General features: G+C 41.2%; 2 protein-coding genes across 3 annotated transcripts; both read right to left on the bottom strand.

Annotated features, from left to right (window-relative positions):
• Positions 1-52: 52 nt before the first annotated feature.
• Positions 53-6330, bottom strand: LOC120551199 (NLR family CARD domain-containing protein 3-like). Of its 2 annotated transcripts, XM_039788426.1 has the most exons (10): positions 6241-6330; positions 5932-6056; positions 5565-5702; positions 5423-5473; positions 3133-4918; positions 2552-2713; positions 2268-2441; positions 1980-2147; positions 1213-1259; positions 53-1112 (listed from the first exon to the last, which is right to left on the bottom strand). In XM_039788426.1, the coding sequence occupies exons 2-10, from the start codon at positions 5975-5977 to the stop codon at positions 592-594; spliced, it is 3093 nt and encodes a 1030-aa protein (XP_039644360.1). In that variant the 5' UTR covers positions 5978-6056; positions 6241-6330; the 3' UTR covers positions 53-591. The 2 variants fall into 2 exon arrangements, with proteins under 2 accessions (XP_039644360.1, XP_039644361.1); XM_039788427.1 differs by lacking the exon at positions 6241-6330 and having other exon boundaries at positions 5565-5700; positions 5932-6034.
• Positions 6331-7824: 1494 nt separating this feature from the next.
• Positions 7825-12671, bottom strand: LOC120551223 (E3 ubiquitin-protein ligase TRIM13-like). The gene is made up of 8 exons (XM_039788481.1): positions 12624-12671; positions 11064-11414; positions 10456-10787; positions 9487-9570; positions 9179-9400; positions 9073-9095; positions 8244-8359; positions 7825-8136 (listed from the first exon to the last, which is right to left on the bottom strand). The coding sequence occupies exons 2-8, from the start codon at positions 11107-11109 to the stop codon at positions 7907-7909; spliced, it is 1053 nt and encodes a 350-aa protein (XP_039644415.1). The 5' UTR covers positions 11110-11414; positions 12624-12671; the 3' UTR covers positions 7825-7906.
• Between the last annotated feature and the right edge of the window lie 4839 nt (positions 12672-17510).

The following is a 17510-nucleotide window of genomic DNA, read 5'->3' as shown; positions in this document are numbered from 1 at the left end:
AACAAAAGGTGTATAATACGTGTTTATGTAAAAAGAAATGAGCCGCACCCAATAAAGTATATCTTTGTATTTTTATCAGTATTAGTTTCAGCTTTAAAAAATCCATTATTAGTTGGTCTGAGAGATCGATATCTCAAAGCCTGGCAAAATAAACCCAAAACTATCTGCATGGCTAGATGATGATAATTAAGACATTTTATTTAAAAGCGCCTTTTAAGTTAACCAAGGACACTTTACAAAACCAGATAGAGAGACAGTCAATACATAACAAAGTTAATAAAAAGATGGCAACAACAATGGCAATGAGATATATACACAGATAAAAGAATGCATTCATTATGGACAGATTAAAAAAGCACCAGGAAAGGCTAATCTAAAAATGTGTTTTACATTGTGACTTAAACAACAGGGGTGTAGAAGTGTGGATATGTTCTTCAGGTGGAAAAATACAACTAGAGGTGAAAACATGTTCATTTGTTATGTAGATAAACCAACCCTTTAATGAAGTTTTAAAGCTCAAGAGCAGGGAGAATGAAAATACTAAATGGTGTGGCATGTCCTCAGTGTCACTACTCTATGTCCAGGTAATATCTAGCACAGGTACACTGTGCAGTCCACCCAGCCGAGCTGAAAGCCCGGGTAGACGGGCTCAGTGAAGGTGGTGTGGAAGGTGTGGAGGAGGGTCAGTGCACCACAGGAGACCCTGAAGAAGGACAGCCTCCCCGCTGGCCAGTCCAGATACACTCCTACTTTATTGGAGCTGGGTGGCACGGTTACAGCAGTGCTCGTGCCTGCGTGCCAGGCCATGTAGCCATCTTTGGTGCAGTTCAGTCCCCAGGAAGAGTCATTTCTGCCTAACCAGCCTTCGTGACCCTCTCCCTTCCTGCACATCCTTCTGTAGGCTACTCCTATGAAAGATCTCCCACTCCATTCTGTCTCCCAGTAGCAGCGCCCAGTCAGCCTCTCCCTGCACAACACCTGTCTCCTGAAATCAAACCTTTCCATGTGATCAGGATATGGCTGCTTGGTCCAACGTGTCGCTTTCCTGTTTCCCTCCGACAGAGAAAGGTCTCTGTGTGCTGTGTTTGGGTCCAGGGTAAGTTTTTGGGTGTCTGATGAAACCGATCAAGAATGTCAGTTAGTATTATATGTTACTCAATGCTGATTTACAAGTTTGCAAAGAAAAAGAAAGAAAAAGTTCTGGTTACTCACATTTCCTTGGACCTGGCTGAATCCTGGATTCACCACACTGCTCCACACTAAAACATATCAGAAGATCAATTTTCTGACACACTATCCGATTCATGATGATTTATATCACTATTTTTCCTTGTCATAACCTGGTGCCTACATTACCCATAATGCACCTTGACTGCCTTCAGCCCTCCTACCTTATTAATAAGACTTCTTGCAGCTCCCTGGAGCCTCAAAAGGCTTTATAAAAGTTGTTTTTATACATGTAGTAGTACTCTGCAAGACCTGTATACAGACTTGTGTAAAATCTGTGGAGTTCCTTTTTATTCCTGCAAAAACATTCAAGTTAAATATGAAGTAAGATCATTTTATAGATTTAATTTGTCCAAGAAAAACTAACTTCTTACAAGAAGATAAAAAAATAAAAATAAAAGATTTTACCAACACAGAATTTTGAGGCTGATACCGATTTTTTTTAGAGGTAAAAAAAAAGTCTGGTAACAATAAATTGTTCAATATTTTTACGTTTTAAATTAAACTCGTGAAATAAAAAATGTGTAATAAGGATTTCCCAAGTTTGGTATTAAAACAGAATTGTGACCAAGATACTGTTTGCACTGAGATAATAATCTCGTCAGTGCTCTGCGGTAAACTTAATTATCTCAAATATATCTTAGGTACTTCTACACTGCAGTGTACCTATACCAATATACCAATATATCTGTGATAAGCTCATTTCGTCCAGTTGGTTTATCATTCGGGCTCTAGTCGACACCACCACCCACCTGAGCTTCTGCAGGCTGCATTGTGGGTCGTCCTGCAGAGCAGACAGCAGCTGCAGGCCAGAGTTTCCTGGGTGGTTGTAGCTCAGGTCGAGCTCTCTCAGAGAGGATGAGTTCAAAGCCGATGCCAGGAACGTGCAGCCTTCCTCTGTCACTCTGCACAGGACCAAACTTCAAAACAGACACCAACACATGTCATCCAACTGATCTCAGAAACAGCAGCGACTGAATGTGGCTCTATTCTCCTGTTAAATAATTCCTCCGGTGTGGAATTTCACTCAGGGCACTTACATGAGTATTTCCAGTTTACTGTCAGGACTCCCCAGTCCACCGGAGAGCTTTTTGATTCCCACGTCCTGAAAGTCATTGTCAGAGAGGTCCAATACTTTCAGCTGGCAGGAGGCTGAGCTGATAACTGAGGCCAGGGCATCGGAGCTGTGCTCTGTTAGGTTGCAGCTCTTCAGTCTAAACAAACAGAAAATGTTAAAAATTAAAAAAATAAAACACTCGCTTAGAACTCTTAAACAAAACATCTTTATTTGACTCGGAGAGAAAAAGGAAAAAAAGGTTTTGACCTGAGTGTCTCCAGTTTGCTGTTCTTTAATCCATCAGAGAGCAGTATCATTCCTGCATCTGTCAGGTTGTTGTTACCCAGGTCCAGCTCTCTAACTTGGGATGCTTTGATGCCATTTGCCAGGTCTTCACAGCAGGTCACAGTGAGATTACATGCATTTAGACTGCAGGAGGAAAGACAGTATGAGAGAGGTGAGTAATATCATGAAGAAAGATTAGACATACTGCATATTATTCACGCCTGCTTGGAATGTGAGATAAGACGCTGGAGTCTCATGCAAAAAACTGTCCAAATTTTAGGCAACTAAAAGGCACTAAAACTGTCCGTATGGCGGAGGGAAACAGTCTGTGATCATTTTCTGAGTACACATTGACTATAGCCACAATATATAAGTTACATGCTAAAAGCATCTTAACCTGCCAAAGGAGTCTAGTGTTGAAATACATTTTTAAATTCCTTAGATTGCTTTTTCCTTAATGCCTGAAAAGAATCTGAGCACTGAAGCTGACTATCTTTAACTTAAGATACAAAAAAAAAAAAAAGCGACAGCTAGCTTTCTATCTGTTTTTAGAAAGCACTTACTTTGCCACTCGGGCTGTTTTCACGACAGGCAGCAGCCTCAGAAGACCTTCCTCTGATCTGGTGTAGTTGCTGAGTTCAAACACATCCAGCTCTTCTTCTGATGTCAGTAATACAAAGACCAGAGTGGCCCACTGGGCAGGTGACAGCTTGGCCTTGTTAAGACTGCCCGAGCTCAGGTAGCTCTGAATCTCCTCCACGAGAGAGTGGTCGTTCAGCTCGTTCAGACAGTGAAAGAGATTGAGGCATCTGTCTGGGGATGGATTTGCCCTGATCCTGTCCTTTATGTGCTTAATGACCTCTGTTCTTGTCCTCGGGTTGGTTCTGTTTCTGGTCATTAGATGTTTCAACAGAGCCTGGTTGGATTCCAGAGACAGGCCCAGAAGGAAGCGCAGAAAGATGTCGAAATGTCCATTTTCGCAGCGCAAAGCCTTTTCCACTGCTTCTTTGTAGAGGATGAGCTCGGATGAGTCTCTGAACGGGAAACGTCTCGAGGCGGACGACTTCTTGACCAGGACGTTGATGTTGTCGTTGTTGAACGTGAGGTTGACGTACAGCGCAGCAAAGAATTCCTGGACGCTCAGGTGCACAAAGCAGAACATTTTCTCCTTGCACAGTGTCAGCTCCTCGTTGAAGATCTGCGTGTAGACCCCCGAGAACATGGACGCCTGCGTGACATCTATACCGTTGAGGATGAGGTCGCTCTCGTAGAAGATCAGGTGGCCCTTCTCGAGCTCTTTGAAGGCCAGTTTGCCCAACGCCATGAGGTTAGCTCTCATGCGGTCAGCGTTTGACTCTCTTCTTCCCGGCAGCCTCTTCTTCATGTCCTCCACGTACAAGGACAAGAAGTTTATGTACATCTGAGTGAGAGTCTTCGGCGTGTCTTTACTGTCTGCCGTCGCCAGCAACCTCTTCTCAAGAACACGTGCCGCCATCCAGCAGAAGACCGGAATGTGGCACATGATGTGAAGACTCCTGCAGGATTTCACATGCGCGATCACCCTGTTTGCTAGGCTCTCGTCACTGATTTTCTTACGGAAGTACTCGTCTTTCTGGGGGTTGTTGAACCCCCGCACCTCGGTCACTAGATCAACGTACTCCAGAGGGATCTGACGGGAGGCCACGGGGCGAGATGTTATCCAGACAAGGGCCAAAGGAAGCAGTCTTCCCCTGATGAGGTTGATCAGAAGCACCGCAATCGTGGTCGTCTGCGACACATCGGACATTATTTCACTTTTGTGGAAGTCCAAAGACAGGCGGCTCTCGTCCAGACCATCCAGGATGAAGAGCATTTTGTGTTCACCATTGGCGAAGATTCCTGTGTCTTTCGTTTCAGGGAAAAAGACACCGAGAAGCTCCACCAGACTGAAGGTTTTCTTTCTCATCAGATTCAACTCTCGGAAAGAGAGAGGAAATACGAACGCCAGGTCGGCGTTTTCTTTCCCCTCAGCCCAGTCTAGAACGAATTTATTGGCAGATACCGTTTTTCCGATGCCAGCGACTCCCTGTGTGATCACGGTTCTAATGGGGTGGTCTCGCCCCGGTTGAGGAGCAAAGAGTTTATTGCAGACGATTGATTTATCTTGTGCCACACGTCTCCTGGATGCCATCTCAATCTGTCTCACCTCATGCTCCATATTGACTTCACCACTTCGTCCCTTGGTGATGTACAGCTCTGTGTACATCTTATTGAGGGGTATCTTGTTTGTGGTCATCCCCTCGAGCATGAGGCCGAACTTCCCCGTCAGAGTAGATTTCACTTTCTCTCGACATTTTGCAATCTTATCGTCTGAAAGAGAAAATGCATTCAAAGGTTATAGTGAGTTTTTTCCCCCCCTTAACGCTTGTGTTGTCTTCCCGTCGCAACTTTCTGTTTTTCTGGGCCAAAATTGGTCGACACTTTTTCTCACTTTTCCTGACGTTTTTGTCACTTTTCCCGATGTTTTTGTCGGGTTCTTTTGCACTTTTTGGACGTTTTTGATCTTTTTTTCCAACTTTAAAAAAAACAACATTTGAGACATTTTGTCCATTTTTTCAATGTTCTTGTATAATTTCTTTTTTCAAAATTCTATAAAATTGATTAAAACACCCAAATTCAATGAAAGTAGTGAACTGATCATTTATTTTATGGAACCATCCCCGTTAATTTGTTTTGACAATTTGGTTGAAAGAAACCCAAATTTCTGATATAGAAACTACTTGAAAATGGGTCAAATTTGACCCGAGGACAACATGAGGGTTAAGGATCAAGGTGTTCCGTCAATATGAGAACTTTAAGAAGTAGGCTACTCACTTAGGAGCTGCAGAGCATCACTGTCTGCTGTGTCATGGTTCAATGTTACTTCTGATGAAACGACAAAAGAAGAAAAAGATAAGCAAAGCCCAAACCCTAAGTTTCAGCCACTCCTGCATCTTATATAGTACATCCGCTGTACCTTGGTTCGTTGAGATGTTGATGTTCATGGTGGTAATGCTAGAACCAATGATCACGGGGGCGACCACGGTGCCTCCACTCTGAGCCGTGCAGCTGGGTTGGAAATGCTGAACTGCAGCCTGAACAGAGGCAGCCATCTCTGAGAGGAACCACAAAATACTTCAGCTGTTTGTTACAAAAACACAGTGTAATAATGAATGATCGCTGGAGCAGGTTTAGAGAGGGTTTTGTTAATGTTTCTGGTGCTTATCAGATGATTAATGTGTTAACTGTTCCTCAGTCTTATATCTTATATTTACAATTTTGGTACTGAACTGGGTCCCATTCATTGCCACAGGAACATCTTCTTTTCAATTTGACATCCTTACCTCGAGACGCCTCGTCTGTTTTATCAGCAGCACTCTTTTGCTCCATGTTTTTTTCTCATCAGCTCCCTCGCAGCCCACGTGATTTTGATCAATTCATAATCCTCATCAGTGGTCTTAAATTGGCCCTATAAAATGAGACGTAGACTTACATCTGTACAGTTCAAATAACTGGTCATACAGACTACATCAAAAAAAATAAAACTTACAGATACATATTGAAAAACAAAAACAATTAACACATACATATTGACAGTACAGTCAGGTCTTGTATTAAAATCCAACAGATTCAAAATTGAAGGAAATGCTTACCTGCTCAAATAACAACTGCGACCACCATCTGATTCACATGCTGATAGTGGCTGTTCATAAGCAGACTGTACAGATTTAAGACACTGTCTCTTGCTTCCTTCCTGGGAGAAGATAACAGGAAGCTGGGGTTTCTTGTGTGCAGAATAAACCGCAGCTCAGTTTCATTTACTACAAAATGAACTTCAGTTTCAAAATAATTGCTACAAAATGTTTTGCTTAGTTTTTATTGGAAATTATAACTTTATATTGTTAACAGGAGTATTTGGCATCAAATAAAAACATTGAAAAGTGTTGCAGTATTGCCATTGGTGGAATAAGTACATACATATACCCAAGAACTATAATAAAGTAAAATGTCAAGGTACTTTATTTGAGAATTTCCATTTTATGCAACTTGTACTTTTCTACATTTGTCTGACAGCTTCAGTTACTTTTCACTTTCAGATTACAATTTTCAGACCTTTTTGTGTGAGTGTTTCTTCGTGTTAAGACAATTTTCCTACTTCTTCAGCTAAATAAAGTTTTTTTTTTAAAAGCCTCTTGGATACGTTGGAAGATACATTGTCACAAAGCTGAAAACAGGGCTGTTTTCTGACACTTTTTGGAGATATATGGTTCTCACAGGACAGCTGCACTTGACTGACATCTAGTGGAGAGAGCCCTGTATTACATCATACTTTTGCCAGTCTAATAATAGTTATAAAAAGATGAAGATGAACTAAAAGAATGATCATGATGCTACTGCCCAAGTTTAAAGGATTGCATTACATTTTTTCATGTCTGTCTCAAAACAGTACCTGTGTGCCCATGTGAACAGAAGTCAGGTACACATATGTTTTGCATGCTGTAATCATTTATCCTGATCACATACTATAGTCTGTCTGAAGTTAAAATGCAGCTTCAGCAGTCTGAGTTAATTAAATGAAGTTGGGATCCAAAGTTCTGTGTTTTCAGTGTGATCTGAATCATCAGGTCAAGGTTCTAAATTCGCAATAACGACCGGCTCACTCTAGATTATCCCATTACATAATTTTTATATATTTGTCAACAGTATAAGTCATCGTCAATGGTTGAGTCATCCTCTTTGTAGGAAAAAAAGCGACCGATTCTACTCTTGCTCAAAAAGCCAGAGTCTTTTAAGAACCACCGGTCACTTCTCAAAGTTTCCCCTTTACTTATTGTGTTCGTTGAAAGGCAGACCAAGAAATGAATACTCAGGATTTGTTCAGTTAAACTATAACAATCTTTAGTAAAATGATATTGCAAACAGATCTTTCATATGCATATGGATCAGCCGCTCCTTCGAGACTTTCTCTCCCTAACCACCAACAAAGTCTTTCCGGGTCTGACCCCGGACCTTCCTTTTCCCTATTCTTTTATTCATCTTCAGGTTCCTCCTTCCGCCATTGCGTGTGGGCCGCCAATTGGTTGGATATCACTCAGACTTTCTGTCTCCGAGAAGATAGAGAAGTTTGCGCGCTAGAGATTGTCTGTTCCTTTAAGAGATTTCATTAGGTGCATTCTGTTCCAATTGTTTATTAAACAAATCAGGAGCACTCTTGCTCCACTAAATTTGAACCCGTCTTATCTTACACATGCCAGACAGGAGGAGACAGCGAGGCCATCCCAGGCTACAGCACATTCTTATTCTAAACCCAATATATTTCTACATCTTCCACATCCAAATCTGGAAGACCTTTGTTGTCCTCGTGGTCCAGAAAACGAGATTGGAGAGCAGAAAACCATGTCCTTCGTCGTTCTGGTAGTTGTCGTCCATAACGAAATATCGTCCCTCATCCTCATCCTCATCCTCATCCTCATCCTCATCCTCATCCTCGTCCTCGTCCGCGTCCTCGTCCGACAAATATATTGGCGACAAATATGACACAATAGGGCCTAAGGATTAAACAGAAGTAAGAAACAAAAGCACTTCAATGGTGACTTTCCTGATCAGATATATACAAATAGGAATTTATTCAGAGCTTATGTGCCCCAAAACTTACATTTTACGTTGCTCAACATCTTCTCCAAGACTGTGCACTGAAGGTTTTCCACATGTTTGGAAACATTTATCAGTGCTTGTGGAAGTAGCCGTGGATCTGGCAGTGCGTTCTGAGCTCTGGAGCAAAATCAAGAGTTTAAGGGTTATGTTCATTGTTTGTTAGTAAGTTTGTAAGTTTTGTAAAGTTGAAAGATTTTTTGTTTATATCCACGATGTTCCACTTCCAGGATTTCTCAGTTGCCACCAGAAATTCCACCGGATGTCACTTTTTTGGGCCGGATGTCCGTTACCTCCTTACCGTGTTGGAATTGTAAACTCCGGTGGATTTATGAGGACTATGGTTAACTGCTCCTCAGATCTCTGCAGGGTAAATCCAGACAGCTAGCTAGACTATCTGTCCAATTTAAGTTTTCTGTTGCACGACTAAAACAATTATGAACATATACATGTTCCACCAAAACAAGTTCTTTACGAGGCTATTTTGCAGCATCTCCGTGCGGAGCTTAGCGCCGCCCATGACGATTGTGATTGGTTTAAAGCAATGCCAATAAACCAGAGCATGTTTTTCTCCCATCCTAGTATGCTGTGTGGACTCGCCAGACCCTCCTCGCAGCGCTGTCGAGGGAGGTCTTGTGAGACTAAAAGATATTTAACTTGCATGTACAGTACGTCTTCGCCACAGATCACGCTTATATGGGAGATGGAATCTGTGCAAAATATAATTCTTAAGATCAGTCGAAGCTAATGTGAGGCTTCAGCTCAGAAAACATTAATAACCTTACAAAAGGCAAAGGTTCTAAAACACACACAAAAAGATGAATAATACTTACCGTTCCATTTCAGTCATAAAGTTCTGCAAATAAAACAAGAAATGCATTAGCAGTCTTCAGATTACTTCGTATGAATTGGACCTTTCCTGAGTAGTTTAATAATTACCTGTACGAACGAGTTGTCAGCACCTAAGTCTTGCATGTCTTTCATAGTGTCAGAGAGCGAGAAAGTGTCTCTGCTGATCTCTGTTATCTTCTGCATCATACCAATCTTCTGAGTCTCTTCTTCTTCTAATTCAGCTATTCTGGTTTCTTCCTCTCTCTTGAGGAAGAGATGAAGCTTCTCAAAGTCGTCCTTAATCTTCTTCTCTGCGTCGTGTCTCTGACTCTGTGGGACAATATAAGAACTGGTCATCCTCTTCACTTCTTAATATGTTTAAGATTTTCCTGATTCAAAGCATACTGCTAACAAACCTTAATCTGCTCAATGGATGAATCACAAAATTGTTTGACCTTTTCGAAAGCTTCCCGCTTCTCTGTGATGGACCTGGAAGGAGTCTGAAATAAAAATCTCTTGAATTTGTTAAAGAAAAAAAGAACTTAGGTAAGACCTGATCCAACTTGTTCAGTCAATCAGTGATACTATTCGAGTGTAAAGGTAAATCTTCCAAAATCTCTCCAGCTCTAACAACTAGTCTGGATAAGACATGTCTGGCCAACAAACCTGAGACTCATAATCACTAATCACTGTATTAGAGGGCTGAATGTAAATGTCTCTGTACACAACACTCACATTGCTGTTTTTGGTTCAAAGTGTATCATTCTTGTCAACTGGACATGAAAGGAGAATAGCATAACAGTATAATACAATACTGTGTAATAAAAAATAGACTAATGCATTAGGATTTAAATAGTAAAAGCAAATGTAGATGTAGTAGCATTTTAGAATGAGTGACACATAAACAAGAGTCATGCTAGCAGCTCTGTGGGCCTGTTCTTAGGCCCAGAGCTGCTTTGAGCTATATGCTAACATCAGCATGCTAACATGCTTACAATGACAATGTTACCATGCTAATGTTTAGCACATACAATGTTTACCTTAATCACTGCCTTAGCTTAGCTTTTAAGCATACTAACATTTGCACAAAGCACAAAGTACAGCTGAGGCTGATGGGAGTATCAGCAGGTCTGCAGTTGTTTGGTCAAACAAAATTAAGTAGGACACTATCCAATACATTGTTGAGACATTTCACCCAAAACTACAAATATCAACCTCATGGTGCCACAACAGTGTTCCATAAAAAAATGCAGAAACTGTAACTTTAATGCTGATTGGTACAATTTTCCATAAGGTGCCCCCAGAATCTCCAAAACAGTGGCTTCAAGGAAAGTAACACTATGTAATACATGTAATAACTAAATAAATAACTAAAGTGACCTCACCTGATATACGTCATTGCTGTGTCCTCCTCCTCTTCCTTTTCTGTAGTTGTCACTCAAACTCTTCAGAGCATAATTAATCGGAGGTTCAGTGTATATTCGTATATCTTGCTTACAAAGTGGGCATTTCAGATGGATTTTCCCCCTCCTCTGTGTGTGCACACAGGTCCTACAGAAGCTGTGGCCACACTGCAGCATCACAGGCTCAGTGAAAATGGCTAGGCAAATTGAACAAGAAAGATCCTGAGTGATCAAATCTGAATCTCTTTGTGTCTCTCTCACAGCGGAGGACGACGGCTCATGTAATTGCTGCTCCACGTTTTGGCTTATTATGGCTGCAAATCAAACAAACAAGTTATTACGGAATATTACTCACAGATTCCTCAATGGGAATTATTATATTTGCCATACTCTAAAACTGAAACACTGAAATTTGGAAACATAAATTCTCCACATGAAGCTCATAGCAACAGTTTATAAAAAATGACAGTATAAATGGATAGATCACACATTTGTTTTCTCTATATTTCTTATTCATAATAAAAATAAATAAATAAAAAGCTGGCCCTATTACTAAGCAGACAGGAAACTGCCATACTAAGAACGTTTACCTTGAGTTAACCTTGTTGCCAGGTCATTGTGATTCATGCGATTCATGAGGATATCCACTGTGATCTCCACAGCGTCGCTTTCCCCCGTAAAAACGCACAAGTTTATCCACAGTTTCCTCTCTGGTAGCGTTTTCCAGCTGTCTCTTCGGGATGGGTTTACAGTCACCTCTGTGATTCGTCACATACCACTGAAATGACCTCAGCTCGTCTTCAGTCAGCTCGTCCAGGTGTTCTTTCAGGACTTTCTCAATTCGCACAGGTTCAGGTGCAGGTGCAGACATTTTGAACTTTCAGTAAGTTCACAGGGTGTCAAACTATCAATCAACAAACTTCTCTAGAGCTGTGAAGTGACTGTGGAAGACAGAAAATTAAGAAGTTAGAATTATTTATAGAACAAAACAAAATACATTTACAAGCATCAAAAGCCTCACTAAACACATATAGAGCTAGAGGTAACACAGCTCTTCAGTGAAAAAAAACCTTTTTGTTAATCTCCAATTCCTTTGAAATGTTTTATTTGCTCTTATATGAAAATGTGTTAAAAAATGCACTTTTAGGAGTCAGTTTTGCAAAAGTCTTGACATACTTATCTGACTACAGACATCTACAGTATCTACCAACAGAATAACTCCACATAACAAAACATGTTCTTATTAGTGGAGCAGTCATTCAAAGCACCAATGCAGTTAATGGGGTCTAAGGTTCTGTTTTTACAGTTTCACTTTCTACATGCTGCAGCTTTGCCTGTTGAACAGACGGTGGAAGCAAAGTCCTGCTTTGTGCTGTTTTACTGCCTCCATGTACTATGTGATATGAGTTTATGGCAGATAATGCTGCCAATATTTGTTTGGACCAAGATTGTTTTGAAATCCTTTTGGGAAGACAGTCTCCACAAGTAATTAGAATAGACAGCCAATTCTGTATGTAACATTAAAAGGATAATAGGTAGGCCTACATTCAGTACAATAAGTACTTCCTTCTGTAAAGGTGTGCCTGGTGTTGCTTCCTGCTATCTGAAGCACAGCAAATTGAACAGATTTTGAAAACCATTGACATAGATATACAAATGGATGAAACAAATACGTGTGTGTTAATATATGTTTATAGCTATGTATTTATGTGTTGTCTCCAGACTAAATAAATAACTGGTATCTAACCACAAGGAAGCAAACTCGTCATCTCGCTTCTTCAGTGGCCTTTAATGCAGAAACTTTAATACAATTTCCAGTGTTCACTTCTGTCCATTAACTCTAGTTTATCTACAAGCAGGTGAGCTGAACCTGAATACAGTGAACACATGATATATGGGCTAAACAAGGCACCAGACAAAAAAAGGTTACAACACAATGGAAAGCAACAGAACTAGTGACATAACACAACCGGTTATACAGTAAAGTCTATCTAGGTCATTTAAACTAATGTCAACAACTGATTATCATGCCAAAAAAAACAACCAAAAAACCTAATTTTTAATTGGCGACTTTTGTTGCTCACATTTGTTCCTTGGGATAAATCCTATATTTTCACAAATATTTAGCTATCAGGAGTTGTTCTTCTTACCTCTTTATGTCCTTCTGCAAGTTGTCCCATAAGTGGTTTTGGTTTCTGTTGTCATTCGCTTTTGTTCAGCTCTGCACTTGACTGACATCTAGTGGAGAGAGCACTGCATTACCTTTCACTTGTGTCAGTAATACTATTAGCAATACTGAAGTGAAGGTAAACAAAAAGAAGAATGATGATGCTACTGCCCAAGTTTAAAGTGCTCATATTATGCTTTTTGGCTTTTCCCTTTCCTTTATTGTGTTATATATCTTCTTTGTGCATGTTATAGGTTTACAAAGTGAAAAAGTCCACCCCAAAGGTCTTACCATCTTCCAGAGAAAACACTAGGGCTGTGCTCGATTGAAGAAATTCTTAGTCGACTAACACTCATTCAATTGTATCGACTAATCGATTAGTTGATTTAATCGACAGATCTGTAAATCTGAGTTTCTCCGCAAAGAGTCATGCAAAAGCACCACTTTAATTATTGTGTTTACCAGAGATGTGCTCATACGTTTCTTGGAAATAAGTCATTCAGCATGAAAAAAGCATAAAACATGACTAATCGACTAAAGAAATCTAAGTTGACTAAGACCAAAAGACCGATTAGTCGACTAATCGACTAAGAGGGAGCAGCCCTAGAAAGCATTGCTCACAAACTGCTCCAAACAGCTCTGTTGTAGTCCAGCCTTTCCTTCCGTGACGAATGTGCGTAACTTTGTAACACACGTTATAATGCTCGCCTAGCTGCTAGCGTGGCACGCCCTCATACTCTGCTTCTGACTGGGTAGCAGCAAGGGGGTAAGCGAGCGTCCACAAACCGTAGCTCCTATGGAGCCATTTTGTTGCTAACAAGCCATCACCCGCCGTTAGCATCCCATTGACTGCTATTCATTTTGGCGCCACTTTGACAGCGAATAACTTTACATCTGAAGCGTTTAAAGTCTCTATTTGTCCATTGTTTATTTCTAAAGAAACATGACAATGTATAAAAGGCTCCATTACCTTGTATCTCACGTTATGGCTCCGTAGTAGACGTTTTGTAAAAATAGGCTAACCACGCAACTTACTGTCGCACAGTAGAGGAATTACCATACAGTACAGGAGAAACTCGCAGGCAGTTTTGACTCACATTAGCTGTTTAAGTTTAATTACTGATGTTAACTAGCATTTTAGTTAGCAATAATTAACCTGGGCCTATGTTATCTCCTTACATATACCTACGCTCTCCGTCTCTGCAAGATTGGGAATTACTGAGATTTCTCTTGGCACAGCTACCAGACGACTTTCAGACAGGTTGCTCACGTCACATCTACGTCTTCAAGCTCAGTTGGAGGCTGCGCAGTAACGCTCAGCCATCACCGGAAAAGTGCTTCTAATATCCTTCACTGGTCTCCGTCCAGAGCAACGGGATCTGTTGGTCCATTTATTTAAATGTCTATGTGTAGTAGTCCTTACCTAGCTACTGCACATGTGCGACTCCCAACAAAGATGGAATAGAAGTAGCTAAAACAGAGAGCTCAATACACAGGGTGATGAGCTGCAGCAATGTGCAGTACAACAAAAATATGGTGTTTTATGAAAATTAAACCATATAAACCTATTCTGATACAACCTCTAAATACAATTATGAACCTGAAAATGAGCATAATATGAGCACTTTAAAGGATAGCTTCAAGTTCTTTCAAGTCTGTCTTAAAACAATACTCACATCCCGTGTGTACACTGGAACAGTTTTCGCTTGCTGTAATCATTATAAAGTTTGTCTGAAGTTAATTGAAGTTCTCGCTTTGCGTTTCTCCCAACATTGTTGAGCTGAAGCAGAGTGATATTAACACAAAATGTAAAATACTGTAACGTGTTTTTGCACAGAACGAGGCAGACGGATGGATTTAGTTCTCCATCACTTACATCGGAAGTGCACTAGGAAGGGATCTCTTAATGGCCGTCATGAACAGGAATGCTTACAGCAAGAAAAAAAACTGTTTCAATGTGTAGTATGGGCACCTCACATTTGTTAAAAGACAGACAGAAAAATTTGCAAACCTATCCTTTAATTTTTCTCATTTTTATTTTTCCCGGCAGATTTGAGGTGGCAGTTATGATGAGGTTTCTCTGAGTAGAAAATAACAAAAAAAAAAGTATTATGAGGAGACTCTACACTTTAAATGGCTAAACTCTAAAATCATCAAGAACAGAGGCTGAGTACATGTAACCTCTGATTTTTGCTGTGATGTTTAAAAAGCACCATTATTTATTTATCCTGGCAGAGCTGACTGAGCACACTGGCATTTTATAAGCAACACTGCTTTTCACCCAGACACCCACACATACCGGCGCCCGGTTGCAACCAACCTGACCACAACCATCGACAACTGAGCAGCTGGAGGTCAGTGGCCTATTGCCCCGCTCATCACGACGGCATCTACTGAAGGAGGAAGGATCGTTACTCATTCACTTCCCCCCAGTCAGATTATTTCTCCATTCACTTCCCCCCAGTCAGTTTTTTTTCTCCAAAGCAGTGCAGAACAGTCATGACTCAGCTCTTGGCCCCATCTACTCTCTCAGTTGTGATGATGTAACAGATGGCATATTCACCCTCATTAGTCACAACAAAGGAAAAGTCATGCCTAAATGTATCACAGCAACCGAAGCTCTGATTTAACAATTACTCTATTCTGGATACAAACAGCGCTTTGGTTAGCCATAGGAGTTTCTGCTACAAAGAGAAATGTGATATTTTGGCTCTACAGATCATACCACAGGACTGTTTTAAGTCCAAGAAGGCATGAAATGTAAGCATAAATCCTGCATGGGAGTCTGGCTGCAAGCTTCAACTGGCCCCATGCAAAAAGACAAGTGACATGAAGCTGGATAAATCTCTCTACGGCTGATTCTATTGGATGACACTAGATATTTCTCTACTGCATGCAGCTAAAGGAAGGTAGTGAAACATGCACAATGCAAGACATCTCCATCAAAGCACTACCCACTTCTAAATGTGGCTGAAAAACAGTGTAACCATAATCATCTAGTAACAACGCAGCTTTCCTGTTTTCTCTGAGCTTGTATCCACATTTCAAGGTGCGAGAATATCAATATCCTCTTGCCATTTTCAAACGTGCTGAGTGTGTTTTCCACAGCAGGGTGGCATGGGAACGCCGAGTGATGTCAACATACAGTACATATAGCTGCCATCCTCATTTAACTTTTTCCACTGCAGAATCAAGAGGGAAGTTGACATAAAGGGGCTAGACTTATTTCTTTTATCACAATGAAGTCAGAGTTAGCTGGTGGTCTTGAGTCATATGAGCAAGAACTGGAGTTACGGACACATTAGGTGCATAGTGGTAAATGAGGATGGCAATAGGTCTGACTGTAATAATACTACAATAATAATATTACAATATGGAAAATGGCACACAGACATTCTTTCTCTCACAGAGTGCCTATTTCAGCTGAAACCATGCTACTTTATCTTCTCTCGGCCTCCCGTGCTCTCACTCCTCTTCCCTCCTCTGCTTCTCTGTCTCTCATCAAGCGGGCAAGGCGTAGTGTGTGGTTGGTGTGAGATAACAAAGGCTGAGGAGTTCACCATTATATAACTTCTGTGGAGGCTGAGGAGATGGAGGAAGAGGAGGAGAGGCAGCAGGGTTAGCACGTAGGAAAAGGAGGGCAGGAGAGGGCTAGTAGCCTACGTTGCGGTGCTCATTTGTCTTCCACATAACACACACGTACACATGTACACGTACACACACACGCACTGGCCTCCTTTCTCTGCTCTCTATCGCAAATTCAGCAGGCTGCACTTGCAGATATGGCCACATCATATTTGAACTTTTTCAGCTTTGTGTTCCCACGCTGACAACCGCACATGAAGATTTTCAAGTGAAATCAAAATTTCTTTCTCTCTGACAGTGTCTATGTTTCTGTCCCACCTCTGAGCCAGAGTGCTGAGCAGGCAGCCAAACACACACACACACACACACACACACACACACACACACACACACAATCACATACTGTACACACACAGGGCCTCTTACTCTCAAGTTTTATGGCTCCCTCCAGCCGCACCCACCTGTCCTCTGATGGCCTCCCAATCATGCCACATTAAACATTTAGTGAGACACTCTGGATCTGTTTGACACCATCTTTTTACACCGCCAAGCTAACAGCCCTCACACTGTGGAAAAACATAGGTGCATGTTCGTCAGTGGTAACCTGATACAGCAGTCAAACTATTCCTACTACCCATCCCTATCTCTCTCATGAACATACATGAACCCAAACACAAAACCAGTGGTTCAGAAAGGCCTACTGTGTGGAGTGCAAGACTTGCATTAATCAATATTGATCCCTGGAGTGTGTCTGCATGTGTATACACTTATGCAATGTTGTGTGTGTGTGTGTGTGTGTGTGTGTGTGTGTGTGTGTGTGTGTGTGTGTGTGTGTGTGTGTGTGTGTGTGTGTGTGTGTGTGTGTGTGTCAGTGTCATAGTTTGCCTTTCTGCTGCAGTGAGGTGTGACCCATGGTTGGGTGTATCCCAACCAGTGCAGTAAAATGCTGCTGTGATGTTCCCTGCAATATTTTGAAGATATGAGAAGAGACAGGGACTGGATTTTTTTTTTTCAGCCAGTCATATGCACCATCGCTGATCGTTTATCTTTTAACAATATGTCTCCTAATTATGATCTACTGTCCCCCAAATGTATTGAGTCTAAACGAGCCAAAGAATTCAGCACCATCTCTCCACATTTTGACTTCACTGAACTAGAGGCCTTTAAGTCTCATGCTGCACGAGACTATTCTCGCGAGGATTCCTCCCTTTTAACACACACACACACACACACACGCACACACAATCATCACTCCTCCTCCCTCCTCCTCCTCTCTCCAGCCCCT

The sequence above is a fragment of the Perca fluviatilis genome, chromosome 21 (assembly GCF_010015445.1).
Source record: "Perca fluviatilis chromosome 21, GENO_Pfluv_1.0, whole genome shotgun sequence".
Taxonomy (NCBI): Eukaryota; Metazoa; Chordata; class Actinopteri; order Perciformes; family Percidae; genus Perca; species Perca fluviatilis.
The sequence above is the reverse complement of the archived record's forward strand: the minus strand, read 5'-3'. Positions and strand labels throughout refer to the sequence as shown.